Genomic DNA, 14,449 nt, shown 5'->3' with positions numbered 1-14,449 from the left:
TTGCACTCACGTGGGAGATCCAGCAAAACTCCTGCTTTTGGCCTGGGCCAGCTCTGGGAGCTGTACCTATTTGGAGGAGTGAACCAGAAAATGGAACACCTTTCTGTCTTTCTCCCTGTGCTCTTTTATAACTTGGTTTTCAAATTAAAAAAAAATATATATATATATATTCAAATGAAGTACTTTATGCAACAGACAAAATGATGTGGTTCAGGACAGGTGTTTAGCACAGCAGTGAAGCTACTGCTCATTGGAGGCCGTGGTGCAAATCCTTTCTGTGTTCTCCATTACAGCTTCCTAATGCACACCCTGATATGGACAGTGCGTACATTTGAACAATACTGATTCTTCCAATCCATGAACATGGGATGTCTTTCCATTTCTGTTTGTCCTCTTCCATTTCTTTCATCAATGACTGTTTGAAGTTTATTTCAACTTGGTGTGTGATAGCGATCGAAGATTATTCTTTAAATGGTACTAACATGCATGAGTTCTTCAACATTTACATACAGTCCAAGTGAATACTCAGCACAAGATCACTGAAACTGATGCTTCTCCAAAGCCAGTGACAGCCACGGATTTGGGAGTGCGGGGGTGGGGAGGAGGAAGAAGCAGGTAAACAATGGGACCGGGATGGGTGTGGTGAGGAAAATTACAAGGACATAATTTGTTTCTAGAAACCTGAATAACTTATTCTTTGCAGTTATGTAATAGAAGTAACTTTTCGGTTATGCAAAGATTTAAAAAGACACACTTTTATTCATTACAGTCCCAAAGAGTTTAGGTCACATTACATAATTGAAAAACAAATATTTTGGAATCATTTGTAATAGTCTATATCGTGTCCTGGCTGCTCCACTTTTCATCCAGCTCCCTGCTTTGGCCTGGGAAAAGTAGCAAAGGATGATCCAAAGCCTTGGGACCCTGCACCTGCATGGGAGACCCAGAAGCTCCTGGCCTGACTTCAGATCAGCTCAGATGCGGCCATTGTGGCCACTTGGGGAGTGAAACTAGCAGATGAAAGATCCTTTGCTCTTGCTCTCCTTCTTTCTGTGAATCTGCTTTTTCAATCAAAATAAATAAACCTAAAAAAAAATGACTTTACATAATGCCCTGAAAGTTACTAAAATGTATGAAGCACTATATTATCTTGTTTGAAATATGTATTGAGGGTTTTTTTTTAAGATTTATTTATTTTTATTGGAAATTAGACATACAGAGAGAGGAAGATCTTCCGTCCATTGATTCACTCCCTCAAGTAGCAGCCTCGGCTGGAGCTGAGCTGATAAGAAGCCAGGAGCCAGGAGCTTCTTCTGGGTCTCCCACGTGGGTACAGGGTCCCAAAGCTTTGGGCCATCCCTGACTGCTTTCCCAGGTCAAAAGTAGGGAGCTGGAGGGAAAGCGGGAACACTGGAACCAGAATCTGCACCCATATGGAAACCAGGTGTGTGCAGGGCGAGGACTCTAGCCACTCGGCTACCTCACTGGGCCCATATCTTCCTTTTCTAAACCAAATAATCTGCAACACAAAGCTTTGTCGGGATGTCAGGACACCCTGGACCATTTGCTCTGCTACCTTTTGGGCATCCTCAACTGCTTTCCCAGGCCACAAGCAGGGAGCTGGATGGGAAGGGGGCCACCGGGATCAGAACCAGTGCCCATATGGGATTCCAGCATATACAAGGCGAGGACATTAGCTGCTAGGCTACCATGCTGGGCCCTCTTTCCTATTTTCTAACAAGATTCAATAAACAGGATTTGAAAAAAACTTGGATATTTAAATTCAAGATCATTTTTCTTGGTGTTGGTATTGTGGAACAGTGGGTCAAGTCACTGCATGAACTCCTACATCCCACCTGAGTGCTGGTTCAAGTCCTGGTTGCCCCTGTTTCAATCCAGCTTCCTGCTAAGGTGCTTGTGCAAAGCAGCAGCAGATGGCCCCTGCTATGCACGTGGGAGAGCTGTACAGACCTCCAGGCTTCTGGTTTGGGCCAGATGCAAATCCAGCTGCTGCGGCCATCTTGGGAGTGACAGCGGATGGACAAGCTCTCTCTTCCTCCTCATCTTTTGTAATTCTGCCTTTCCAATAAATAAGCATTTAAAAATACATTTTTCCTTAGGTCCCTATTTTTCAGAAAATTGAAAGCAAATTCAGAAACTGAGAGCAAACTTGCTATCCGCTTTTTAATGTGTAAACTGTAAACTCTTCCACTGAAGTAATTTTGCCTTTTTCATTGAAATAAACACCTGTCCATACACATACCACTGAGAACATTGCTCAGGCTGACTTTATTATAATAGGGAATGAGTTTATGAGAAAAAGTATTTACATAGGCTGCTGTAAAGTTTGCTAGCAAGTTTTTCTGATTTGCACAGATAGCCTTATTTAAGTAACTTTTCCACCGATGACAGGAATGTGGTTTCGAACTCCTGGTCAGAAAATCTGCTTACAGACGCCCGGGCATTGCTCCTGATTCGGAGTCTCTCTTCTGCAGACAGGGAAAGAATATGAGCCATCGTGTCAGCATAGCCTTCCTCGGTCTCAGCGAGAAATCCAGTTATGTCTCCTTCATGAGGAACGACAATGTCAAGCTTCGGGCCCCCCGAGTTGTGTGCCAGGATGACTGTGCCAGCTGCCATACACTCCACAATCCCTGAGAAAGAAACGAAATGTAGTCTATGACACTTCTGTACGGGTTCCTAAGAACAAGGATGGGCAGTTAAAATACGTTAAACTCCTGAGAATCTAATTCCACACGTGTATCCCTGAGGCTGACGTTGCGACACAGCACTGAACCCCATGTAGGTCCGGTGCTGGCATGCCATGTGGGTGATGTCTGAGTCCAGGTGCCTGCACTGCTGAACCAGGTTCCTGCTGATGTGCCTGGACAACCAGCAGAGGATGGGTCAAAGGCCTGTCTCCCGTATCTATGTGGGAGACCTGCAGCAAGCCCCAGGCTGCTAGCTTTGGCCAGGCCCAGACCCAGCCACTGGTGGCTTTTTGGGAGTGAACTGGTGAGTGAAAGAACTCTCTCTCTGCCTGTGCCTCTCTCTGTCTAAATCTGAGTTTTCAAACAAAGAACTCTTTTTTTTTTTTTAAGATTTATTTTTATTGGAAAGACAGATATACAGAGAAGAGGAGAGACAAAGATCTTCCATCTGCTGATTCACTCCCCAAGCGACTACAATGGCTGGAGCTGAGCCAATTCGAAGCCAGAAGCTAGGAGCCTCTTCCAGGTCTGCCACGTGGGTGCAGGGACCCAAGATTTGGGCCATCCTTGACTGCTTTCTCAGGCCACAAGCAGGGAGCTGGATGGGAAGTGGAGCTGCTGGGATTAGAACTGGAGTCCATATGGGATCCTGGTGCATGCAAGGCAAGGACTTTAGCCACTAGATTACCGCATCAGGCCAAAGAGTTCATTCTTAAAAACAAACAAACAAAAAACACCTTATATGTTCATAAATCAGCTCATCTAATTTTTTTTGGTACAAAATAAAAGAATTCTGAGTTTTTGACTTTTCAAAGTTTCATAATAGTCCTTCTTTGTTCTTAACTGAACAGCTCAGCAGGGAGGGCATTTGGCCTAGTGGTTATGATGCTGGTGGGCATGCTCACATCCTCTGGACCAGAGTGCTAGGGTTTGATTCCTGGTCCTGGCTCCTGACTCCAGCTGTCTGCTAATGTGGACTGGGGGAGGCAGCAGTGAGTGCTGAAATGGTTGGGTTCCCACCACTCACGTGGCAGAGCCAACACAGTGATTCTCAGCAACCCCCAAACCCCGTTTCCGCATTGGCCCAGCCCAATCCTGGCTGTTGCGGGCCTTTGGGGAGTGGCCTGGAAGCCTGGAGTGGTCTCTCTCCAATAAATAAGCAAACTGAAAAAGGTGCTAGACTTTGATCAGCTCAGAAACACAAAAGAAAGGTATCAAAAGCAAAATCTTAAGATCTTAAGTTATGTTAGTGGGAAAAAGAACTGTAGTTCGCCTTAGTGAGGCACTGCAGATGGACAGTGCTGGTGTACGAGCCTGGATTTCCCCCATATTTCAGAGCACTGTGTGCCCAATAGCAGTGCTGAACTAAATGGAAATAATCATTTACTGCCAAATGACAGGGGGCTTCCGAAAGCCTGTGGAAAATGGGATTAAAGGACAGGTTGACAACAGGTAACACGCATTCCAGGCATTTCCAGGCAGTGTTCGAAGCCCCCTTGGAAACTGAGCAGTTTCCACCTGCTGCTATGCTTCACTCCCCATCTTTCCTTGAACACACCCGAGCCCCTACCAGGTGGGTTCCAAGAGATGCATCAGGTGCTTGCGGAAATGTTTTCAGCGACTCAGAGCTGGCATCCTAGCTGCACAGACGTGTGATCGTTGCTTCTTCCCACACTTTGGAAACAGAAAGCTTTGAAATGCAATAATAAAAATCCTTCCATTCCTGTCTCCTGGCTTGACCTGTCAGATGGCCTCTCCACTGTCCCGTGGTTTCTCCTTCAGGCTTGGAGCAAGCTGAACTCTTGGTCCCTTTGTTGTGCCGGCGGCTGCTCCTGTGGTTGTCACTTCTATCCTGGGGCTGTTGCTTCTGCCCCATATTCTCCTCACTTGCCTAGTTCCTGTCTAATTGTTCTACTTACTGCTCCAGCCCAGCCCTGTTTGAGAATCACATCACCTCCTGGGGAAAGGGACCCTGCCCCATGTGTCCAGGCTTTGTCTGTCCTCATCACCCTGGCTCTCGTCAGCACAGCAGCTGGCACCCTGCGCAGCAGATACTCATGGCTGGGCGCTACAACCCCACAGCTAGAAGCCTCTGAAGGCAAGAGTGCCTTCCATTGCAGACAGACTTCCTGCCTGGAAGCCCAGCACAGGAAGCATGCCCAGTAAGTATCTGTGGAGCGAAGTCCAGGTGGTCAGACCCAGGCAGGAAATTGCTTCGACGGGTGTCTTGTTGAACCTCTGGCATAGTACTGTGCTGCTAACTAAAAACAAGCATAAGTGAAACTGTAGTGCTAATTATACGAAGAAAACTTCATATGATGTTCCTGCTTCCCCCTAAGAACCAGCATTGTGAGGCCAAAGTAGGCACGAGAGAAATACCTGCAACGGGCCGACGCTGTGGCCAATCGTAGGAATACTTAAGTCGAAAACTTACAGTGGGATTTGGCACAGAACAGAGAGGAGGCGACTGAAAGAGTGAGTATAGACAATAAAGGATGAAAGGAATTACTGTGAAAGCCTTAGCTTCTGATGAGCGAAACACTTGTACCTGGGCATCACCTATTGACTCTGATTTGGCCATTCATAAGTTTGATTAGGGTTGGGATTCTGCACCATTACAAAGATGGGGTAAAAGGGAGTAAAGGGCCTAGCATGAAAGTCTATTGGCTAAATTCCTTGCCTTGCATGCACCGGGATCTCCTAAGGGCTCCGGTTTGTGTCCTGGCTGCTCCACTCCCCTTCCAGCTCTCTGCTTGTGGCTTGGGAAAGCAGTAAAAGGTGGCCCTAAGCCTTGGGATCCTGCACCCGTGTGGGAGACCCAGAAGAAGCTCCTGCCTGGCTCTGGCTTCAGATTAGATTAGATCAACTCAGCTCCAGCTGTTGTGGTCACCTGAGTGAACCAGTGGACGGGAAGATCTTTCTGTATCTCCATCTCTGTAAATTAGCCTTTACAATAAAAAATAATAAAAAAAAATCTTAAAAAGATGGGGAGTGAGGGTCTTGGTATGATGGTTCAATTGGCTAATGTTCCCCTTGCAAACACCAGGATCCCATATCAGTGCCAGTCTGTGTCACATATGCTCCACATCCCATCCAGCTCCCTGTTTGTGGCCTTAGAGGGCGGGGGAGAATGGCACAAAACCTTGGGACCCTGTACCCGTGTGGGAGACCAGGAAGTTCCTGGTTTTGGATCAGCTCAGCTCTGGACATTGCAGTCACTTGGGGATTGAACCAGCAGATGGAAGATCTTCCTCTCTGTTTCTCCTCTCTGTAAAACTGTTTCCATTTAAAAAAAAAATCTTAACAAAAAAAGGAAAAGAGAATGGGGTGGCAGGCATCATGCTATTGTAGGAGAACAGGATTCTATACAGAAGTGCCTGCACTTCTGCTAATGTGCCAGGGAGGCAGCAGGTAAGGCCCAAGTCCTTGTTTCTTGCCAGCCACATCAGAAGATTGGATGAAAGTCCTGGTCTGGGCTCTGGCCTGCTGTGAGTGCTATGGGCACCTGGAGAGTCAGCCAGCAGCTGCCTCTTTCTCACTCCTTCCACCCATCACTCTGCTTTTCAAATCAGTCTCTTTTTAAAAATTTTATTATTACTAATATTATTTTAAAGATTTATTTTTATCGGAAAGTAACATGTACAGAGAGAAAGAAGACAGAGAGGAAGATCTTCCATCCATTGATTCACTCCCCAAGCAGCCGCAACAGCTAGAGCCAAGGTGATCTGAGGCCAGAAGCCAGGAACTTCTCCTGGATCTCCCATGTGGGTGCAGGCTCTCAAGGCTTTGGGCTGCCCTTGACTGCTTTCCCAGGCCACAGGCAGGGAGCTGGATGGGAAGTGGAGCAGCCAGGACACATATAGAAGGTGCCTATATGGGATCCTGGGCTTGCAAGGTGAGTATTTAGCCATTGAGGCTTTGTGCTAGGCCCTCAAACCAGTCTTTAAAAAGAGGAAAAAAAACCAAGGCTACCTGGATGCTGCTACCAGTTACTTAACCCTTTGACCAATTTCTAAACTGCTGTGTGCCTCAGTTTCCTTATGTATAAAAATAACTGTAATGCTTAGCAAATAGCATTTTAGGGAGTATTAACATTACATACTATTCATAGAAAAACGATGACCTGCATGCAGCAAGAGGTCAATAGACAGCAGCTGTTATTACGTGTCTTACAGAGTGTCAAATGAGAAAAGCATCCTTGGGAATTACAGGAGAATGAGAGCTTGTCACAGACTTCCAGAAAATTATTATTTTGTCAGAGAAAGCTAGAATCTCATGGCACCACCAAGTTGTTTACCTAGGACAGACTTACCAATCCCAAAATGCTCATTCCACATGGTATGCAGGCCGATTGTTGCTTTGGACAAGTACTTCTTCAGTTCGTCAAATGGGATGTTTACTTTAAATTCCACATCTCCTTGAACGCCTAACTCCTCAGTCAGCTTTCTCAGCTGGTTCACCCTCAGCTCGTCATCCTTGTTCCGGCAGCCTCCAATGAGGACAAGCTTCAGTGCTGCAGGCGACTCTGCCACTTTCTTACTGAGCAACTTAGCAAAAGCTCTGATCTGCAAAGGATGGTTCTTCTCGGGCCGGAACTGCCCGATGGAAACCAGCAGACGCTCTGCAGGCGGCTCTTCCTCGTCCAAGGGAATGTCTAGAAATGTCTGCACGTCACAGGGCGGATAAACAACGCTTGTGCAGTCCCCCACCTTCCAAAGGGACAGGATGTGGTTCAGGGTCCAGGAGGAGTTGACCATGACTGTGTCACTGCATGAGCCAGCAAGCCCATACAGGAAAGCAAACAGGTGGTAGTAGATGAGCTTGGCTTGGCTGAGGACCGGGTTCCGGGTGATAAAGGCTGCGTTGTTGAATCCGACATTCTGATTCCTCACCACGGCCAACATGTCAGTGCTGATGGTGGGGTAGTGAACATAGCTGCCGACTCGGCAACCCCCTAGGTACTTGAAGAGAGGAAGTATGAAAGCATATCCCATGGAATCGATGTAGACGTCAGGGACACACTGCATCAGAGCTTCCCAACCAAGAAAAATGGAGCCAAGACTTTGGCCCAGCAGTGTGAAGTGGGGATATCGGGAATCTTCCACTAGATAGCGTTTCCTTAAGAAAACGAAGCGCACTGGGTGACTCAATCTGATGTTAAACCTTCTGAAGGCGCCTTCTAGTATCTGTTCCCCGGTGACGTTAGTATCCCCAGTATAAACAGCATAAACTGCTTCAGGATATCTAAAACAGAGTATTATAGTAAAGATATCACTAACTTAGGCGAAAACCAAATGAAAAGTTGTAGAAAATTTTCTCATGAACATGAATTTGTTTTTTACATTAAATAATGATTTCCACTGTTTTGCATTAACTGTAGCTGAACTACTGACCCCATGCTTTCATGAACCTACTACAGCTCAATGAAAACAACTAAAATGACCAGTCCTTCATGACTGTGTGTTACGGCATGAATGCTTGTGTCCCCTCACAATTGCTTATATGTTGTCTACTCCCTAGGTCCATGGTGGTGGTCTGAAGGGGAGGGGCCTCTTAATGAGATGAATGGGATTAGCACCATCATGTATTTGGAAGGCACAGTGACTGGGCCCAGAGTGATGGCCTGGAGCCAAATCCTGGCCTTGCATGTGCCTGGATCCCATATGGGTGCCGGTTTGTGTCCCGATTGCTCCACTTCTCATCCAGCTCCCTAAAGTATTATTCTATTTACTAAAGGTAGACAGATACACATAGACAAAATAAGATTGTTGGCATCCCACATGGACACTAGTTTGAGTCTTAGCTGCTCCACTTCCCATCCTGTTAACAGTCTGGTAAGGCAGAAGATGGTCCAAGTGTTTAGGCCCCTGCTACCAATGTGGAAGAACTTCCTGGTTTAGGCATTAATCTGGCCATCCCAGCTGTTGTGGTCATGTGCAGAGTAAACTAGCAGAAGGAAGATCTTGTTTGCTCTCTGTCTCTCCCTCTCTCAGTAACTCTGAAAGAGAGGGTCGTCCTATCTCTTGGTTCGATCTCCAAATTGCCACAGCAAATCTTGATCAGGCCCTGAATTAAGGACTCAATCCAGGGCTCCCATGAGGGTGGTAGAAACCCAACCATTGAGCCATCACTGCTGTCTCCCAGCATCTGTGTTAGCAACCTGATGGTGTCCTCCGGTATCCAACAAGGAGGGACTGTTGACTGATGTCTTCACTGCTAGGACAAATGTCTGGTCAGAAAGAGAAAGTTAATGTACGATTATGAAAACAGTATTAATTAAATTAGGGAAGGCTTCAAGGAAGCTGAATTTAAGCTAGTTTTCAATAGGGTAATCATTTTCCTCACATGATAAAGCAATGATGGAACCTGTATATTACTCTGCATTTTCCTCTGTAAGAATCATGAATATTTTAAAGATGCAAGTGATGGGGATGAGGAAGCCTAACACATCAGATGATGTAATTAAGCTCATCCAACTGTGAATGACATCCCAGTTAGAATCAGTGTATGCATGCTTTCACAGGCATTACAGCTATGTTCCTTCGCTGACTGAAAGCACTCAGGTTCAAAGGGCTCTGCGATACCTGGTACATTCCTGTTCATAAATTAACCTCTTTCGTGTACATTTGCCCAACATGACTGATTCTCCTCATAAAACTCATAAAAATGCATTGTGGCATAGCATGTAAAGCCACTGCCTGTGATGCCAGCATCCCATATGGATGCCAGCTCATGTCTCTGCTTGCTCCACCTCCAGCCCAGCTGCCTGCTAAAAACCTGGGAGAAGTAGCGGAAGACGGCTCAAATGTTGGGCTCCAGCACTCCACGTGGGAGACTTAGCTGAAGCTCCTCACATCAGCTTGGCCCAGCCCTGGCTGGTGTGGCCATCTGGGGAGTCGACCAACAGATTCTTTGCGTAACTAACTTTCAAAATAAATAAATATTTTTAAAACTGCATGTAATTTCCCTGTGTGTTTTTTTTTTTTTTAACCATAGCAACTAAACTGCAATAGGATCTTTTTTTTTTTAAAGATTTATTTTTATTATTATTTTTTTATTGGAAAGGTGGATATACAGAGAGGAGAGACAGAGAGGAAGATCTTCTGTCCGATGATTCACTCCCCAAGTGAGTGCAACGGCCAATACTATGCCGATCCGAAGCCAGGAGCCTCTTCCGGGTCTCCCACGCGGGTACAGGGTCCCAAAGCTTTGGGCCATCCTCGACTGCCTTCCCGGGCCACAGGCAGGGAGCTGGAAGGGAAGCGGGGCTGCTGGGATAGAACCGGCGCCCATATGGGATCCCAGGTGTGCAAGGCGAGGACCTTAACCACTTGCACCACCGCGCCGGGCCCAACTGCAATAGGATCTTACAAGGGAGTTAAACATATGAAAAAAATATTTTCTTTTTGAAGATTAAGAAAAGAAGCTGGTCATGAACAAAAAAAGGTAAGCAAAGAAAAGGTAAATTTCTGGATAATGGTTAAAAAAAAAAAAGGAAGACAACACAGGAAATTAGTTAGCATGATGCATACCTACTTTTTCTGCAGGGCTCTTAAGGCACACCAAAGAACTCTTTCTCCTCCACCACCGGCATTGCAATAGGGATGAAAAAATGCAATCACCATCTGATTTTTTCCATTTTTGCTTGACACTGATTTTTTCTTTTTCTGAAGTAGCAGTCTGATTATCCACAGGACAACAGCCACACACACACATAAAATGCCACACACAATTAGTCCAGGGACAAACAGTGAATAAAAAAACCTGAAATGAGAGAAAATGGAAGTTGATGTGATGCCTGTTAAAAAACAAGAAAGTTGAAATCTACTCTTGCCTATCTCTTCTATATATTATTAGTAAAGAGAGAATTTTAGTAGCTTGCAAGTTGACTAACACAATAATTACTAAAATGCATTTATTAATTACAGGTTTTTAATGAACATCCAATGTCAAAAGTTTGTAATCTTTAATTCCAGTCTTTCTTCAATTGCATGGTACCATTTTTACTCCTCCCCCCCAAAAATTTTTATTCCATTGATTTGCAAAGTAAAGTGAGACAGAGGCAAAGACAAGAAATTTTGCTTCTGCTGGCTCATTTTCCAGCTGGCCACGATGGCTGAGGATGGACCTGGGGCAGGCTGGAGCCTGGAACTCCATCCAGGTCTCCCCTGAGGGTGGCAGGGGCTCAAGTCCTTGGGCCATCATTTGTTACCTTTCCCCAGGTACATCAGAAGGGGCTTGGATCAGGAGCAGAGGAGCCTGGACCAGTACCTGGTTCTCTAACATAGGATGCCTGCATGGAAGGTAGCGGCTTAATCCATTGGGTCAAGAAGTTAGCCCCAACACGCCAGCAATTTAACATATTTAAATCAGCAGTAAAAATCAACCTTGAGCTACCTTTCTCCTATTCAGTGTGTATGTAACATTTAACAGTATTGTAAAAACCATTTGGCCAGGGCTCAATGAAAGAGTCTTAAGGCTGCATGGGTCCAAGGCCAGCATGTTGAGAAAGTACACCCTAAGGGATGAGTAATTTCTGGAAAGTAAAAAGACCTGCCATTTCCTTGGCATTAGCAATACCCGAGTTCATGGAAAAGCAACACTGTGTAGGACAGTTTGCTTTACAAGGACAAGCATTCAACGCTTGCTTTACAGGTTTTTGGATACAAGCATTTTTGTGACAATTCTTTCAAGTGACTTAGGTGAGAAACACATGCGATGGGATTTCCAAAATGATTTAGAACACCGGGAGAGAACAGGAGGTGGGCAGGCATTTGGTGCTACCATGAAGTCTCCACTAGCGACATCCTTCCACCTGACAGGGGAGAGCCTTGCTTGCACCTAGGCTCCTCTGCGGCTGATCCAGCCTCCTGCTTCTGTGCAACCTGCGTGGCAGGAGATGGCTCCAACATCTTGGGTCCCTGACACCAGCAAGGGAGACCCAGAGTGAGTGCCAGGTTTTTTGCCTGGCCCAGCCTTGGTTTCAGTGGGTATCTGGGCAGTTGAGGCAGCAGATGGAAGATCTCTCTGTGGCAGTCTCGCTCTGTCTTTCGGCCTTTCAAATAAAATGAAAATAAATTAATTTTTAAAAGATCAGACACCCCCCCCCAAAAAAACGATTAAAGTTAAACCAGTTGTTTGACTACCATTTTTACAGCTTCTATAAAAGTTCATTAAGTACCCCATAGTACTTGTGTATCTAAATTACTCTTTAAAGAATTTATCATTTAAAATATGGGCCATTTTACAATGCATACCAATGCTTATATAAAAAGCCTTGACAATTATCATCAACAGTGAATCTTTAATTCAGCAAATATTTAACAATTCTAACGTACAGAGCGCTAGCGAGAGATAATCCACATCGCAGGGGAAGAGGAAGGCTTTGAGCATAGATTTTCTACTTTTGATCTTAGCCAAAAGGCTGAGAAGCAATTGAGCAGATTTCTAGTATTTTAAATAATCATTATAGAATTTAAAGAAGAGATAAAAAAATGAGGATAAAATGCTTTAATTTTGGAGGAAATATGTATATACTAATATTCAGGAAGCTACTGTGTCAATACAGACTTTCAACCTGCGCAAAAAATATGTAGGTGTTAAAAAGAACTTGGTTAGTAGAATATACTAAGGTGTGATTTTCTTAGTAGGGTAAGGCACCATCCAAGGTGGACAAAAATCCGGGCGATTCTTCACTGAAATCTAACAGTGGTTAACGTCAAAACACAGCATGCTTCACGAGTTTTTCTTTTACACAACTATTTAACTTCCCCAGAAGAAACAATACATTATTGTGATAAAACATATGCCCGTGTATCAGGGTTTTTTTTTAAAATATCTATTTCTTACGCCAATTTAAAAAATAAGTCAATAAGACAATCAAGAAACAGAAGAGTCAGCATATACTTTATGCAGAAATGACAGGTGCTAACAAAGGCAGTTTCACTAAGTTCGTGAGAAGCTAAGAGAGAAGGAAGATCCGGGGACTTCTTTGCAATAGAGACACTCTAGGTGGGAAAGAGAGTCAATCGTAAAGAAATACGAAAACTAAGTAGGACTTATGATCACTAGCTGGCCTGTGAAGACGAGAAAGAAAAAGCTGAAGCAACAAGAGGAATTCGAGTCTATAGAAATCAGCAACGCCATGGGCGAAGGAAATGCAGTCAACTGAGGTTTTAATCCCTGGTCAGCTCCAGCGGATCCCAAAGCCCGTTCGCTGGTCTAAGAAAACAAGCTAATGACGTGCACGGCCATCTCCCCGTACGCTTGGGCTTCACGAGACAGGCAAGTCAACTAACACCTGCAACCCCCCCGCCACACGCCGCTCACCTCAACAACTCGCCCACCAGCCAAGCCCCTCTGGCAGCCGCCATGTTGCGCCGACCCCCGAATCAGGAAGCGTTTCTGCGTCCCCTTCGCCTATTGGCTCCTCAGGAACAGTACGCTACTTCCCCCCGCCCTCCCAGGCCGATCGCGTGATCCCATTGGCTTTCAGTGGCAGCTTCCCACGGCCTCCCGGCCAATTAGACTCTATAGAGGCGTAGACGAGTTTTTTTTTTTCTGGCTGGCGCACGCGGGTTCCGCCTCCTGGGGGCCGGAGCGCGGCAGGAGGTGGACCTGGGGGGCGTGGCCTGTGATGGACAGCCGGCGCTCCCGCCTCGGCCCCGCCCACTGGAAGCCCCTGCCCCCGAGGCTCCCTCGTCCCCCAGCCCGGAGCCCGCCGCCCGTTGGGGACCGGAGCGCAGGCTCCCTGCGCGTCGCGGGTCGATTTTCCAGGTGCAGAGTTCACTCCCGCGCCGCGGCGGTGCTCGGGATCGGCGGCACCCAGGAGGTCGGACGGACGCGGAGTTCGCGAAGGGTGCTGCGCCGAGCGGACCCGACGCCACGCCTCGCCGCACCTTTCCCTCAGACGGTAGGCCAGCCTAGGGGGTCTGCCGATACCGCCCCGGCTGCGCGGCTGGCTGGGATCGGGGTCCCAGCACCAAGTCCCGCGCGCACCGACTCGCTGAGGCGGAGAGCCGGGAAGGGAGGACGGGCCCCCGCGCTGCGGTTCCGAACGGGAGAGGATACTGAGGCACCGGCAGGCACCGGCGGGTTCGGGTGCGGGTTCGAGGCCCGGCGTCCCTTAGCGTTCTCATCCCCCCCGTGCGCCCCAGGGCTGGGGCTACGGCTGCGCGCACCTTGGAGTCCTCCCCTGAGTGGATGGGGTTTGCGGATTCCCTGATCCCAGGCCCCTCCAGGGGCCACATGGATGCCTCCCCAGCCCTGCCTGTTAATACCGCGCTTTTTCTCCTTTGCTGAACAGGTGACCTTTGGGCTTTGGGCTGGAACAGGAGAGGAAATCGGTGTCCTCCGGGCGAGATGCCGGAACAGGAGCGACAGGTCTCAGCCGCGGAAGGGGCCGATGAGAAAGTAAGTTTCCTTCGCGTCGGTGCCCCGGCGTGGGCGCACGTGTGGGTCCACCCTCCTCACCTGCTGTCCTGCCTGGGGTCACGGGCGTGCGCCGGGGAGACAAGGCTTTGGAGGGATCGGGGCTTGGGACGCAAGCGCCTTATAGGAAGGGTCAGTCATCAAGGGTCAGTTGTTTGGGGAACAACTGGAAACCAGCGCGGGTCTGTTCCTCTTTGTGCTCTGCGGGGTCTGGTGCTGGAGACGTGTAGTGGTGAAGCTTGCTTACAACAGATTAGTTTCTTAGGCAGCCTGGACCTTTTTACAATACGTCTAGGTCCTGCCATGTT

The 14,449-nt window shown here is 47.1% G+C and overlaps 2 protein-coding genes across 3 annotated transcripts in view; one reads left to right on the top strand and one right to left on the bottom strand.

Moving 5' to 3' along the window:
- Nucleotides 1-2,270: 2,270 nt before the first annotated feature.
- On the bottom strand, nucleotides 2,271-13,110 carry LOC121168045 (GDP-Man:Man(3)GlcNAc(2)-PP-Dol alpha-1,2-mannosyltransferase). 2 transcript variants are annotated; one of them, XM_040997814.1, is made up of 4 exons: nucleotides 13,041-13,110; nucleotides 10,248-10,475; nucleotides 7,024-7,955; nucleotides 2,271-2,654 (listed from the first exon to the last, which is right to left on the bottom strand). In XM_040997814.1, the coding sequence occupies exons 1-4, from the start codon at nucleotides 13,082-13,084 to the stop codon at nucleotides 2,383-2,385; spliced, it is 1,476 nt and encodes a 491-aa protein (XP_040853748.1). In that variant the 5' UTR covers nucleotides 13,085-13,110; the 3' UTR covers nucleotides 2,271-2,382. The 2 variants fall into 2 exon arrangements, with proteins under 2 accessions (XP_040853748.1, XP_040853749.1); XM_040997815.1 differs by having other exon boundaries at nucleotides 7,024-7,829.
- Nucleotides 13,111-13,347: 237 nt separating this feature from the next.
- LOC121168038 (copper-transporting ATPase 2-like) overlaps nucleotides 13,348-14,449 on the top strand; it is a 61,356-nt gene continuing 60,254 nt past the window's right edge. The window contains exons 1-2 of the mRNA XM_040997805.1: nucleotides 13,348-13,795; nucleotides 14,017-14,123. Of these exons, the coding sequence (XP_040853739.1) occupies nucleotides 13,348-13,795; nucleotides 14,017-14,123 (555 nt within the window). The remainder of the gene's footprint in view (nucleotides 13,796-14,016; nucleotides 14,124-14,449) is intronic.

Source organism: Ochotona curzoniae, unplaced genomic scaffold, assembly GCF_017591425.1.
Source record: "Ochotona curzoniae isolate NIBS_2020 unplaced genomic scaffold, NIBS_Ocur_1.0 patch47, whole genome shotgun sequence".
NCBI lineage: Eukaryota > Metazoa > Chordata > Mammalia > Lagomorpha > Ochotonidae > Ochotona > Ochotona curzoniae.
The sequence above is the reverse complement of the archived record's forward strand: the minus strand, read 5'-3'. Positions and strand labels throughout refer to the sequence as shown.

Excerpts from the sequence above, each read along its gene's own strand:
- LOC121168045 (XM_040997814.1), bottom strand. The coding sequence starts at position 13,084 with ATGGCGGCTGCCAGAGGGGCTTGGCTGGTGGGCGAGTTGTTGAG. Across the intron at positions 7,956-10,247 it reads TTAAGAGCCCTGCAGAAAAA|ATATCCTGAAGCAGTTTATG; the intron begins GTAGGTATGCAT and ends ACTCTGTTTTAG. Across the intron at positions 2,655-7,023 it reads GAATGAGCATTTTGGGATTG|GGATTGTGGAGTGTATGGCA; the intron begins GTAAGTCTGTCC and ends TTTCTTTCTCAG.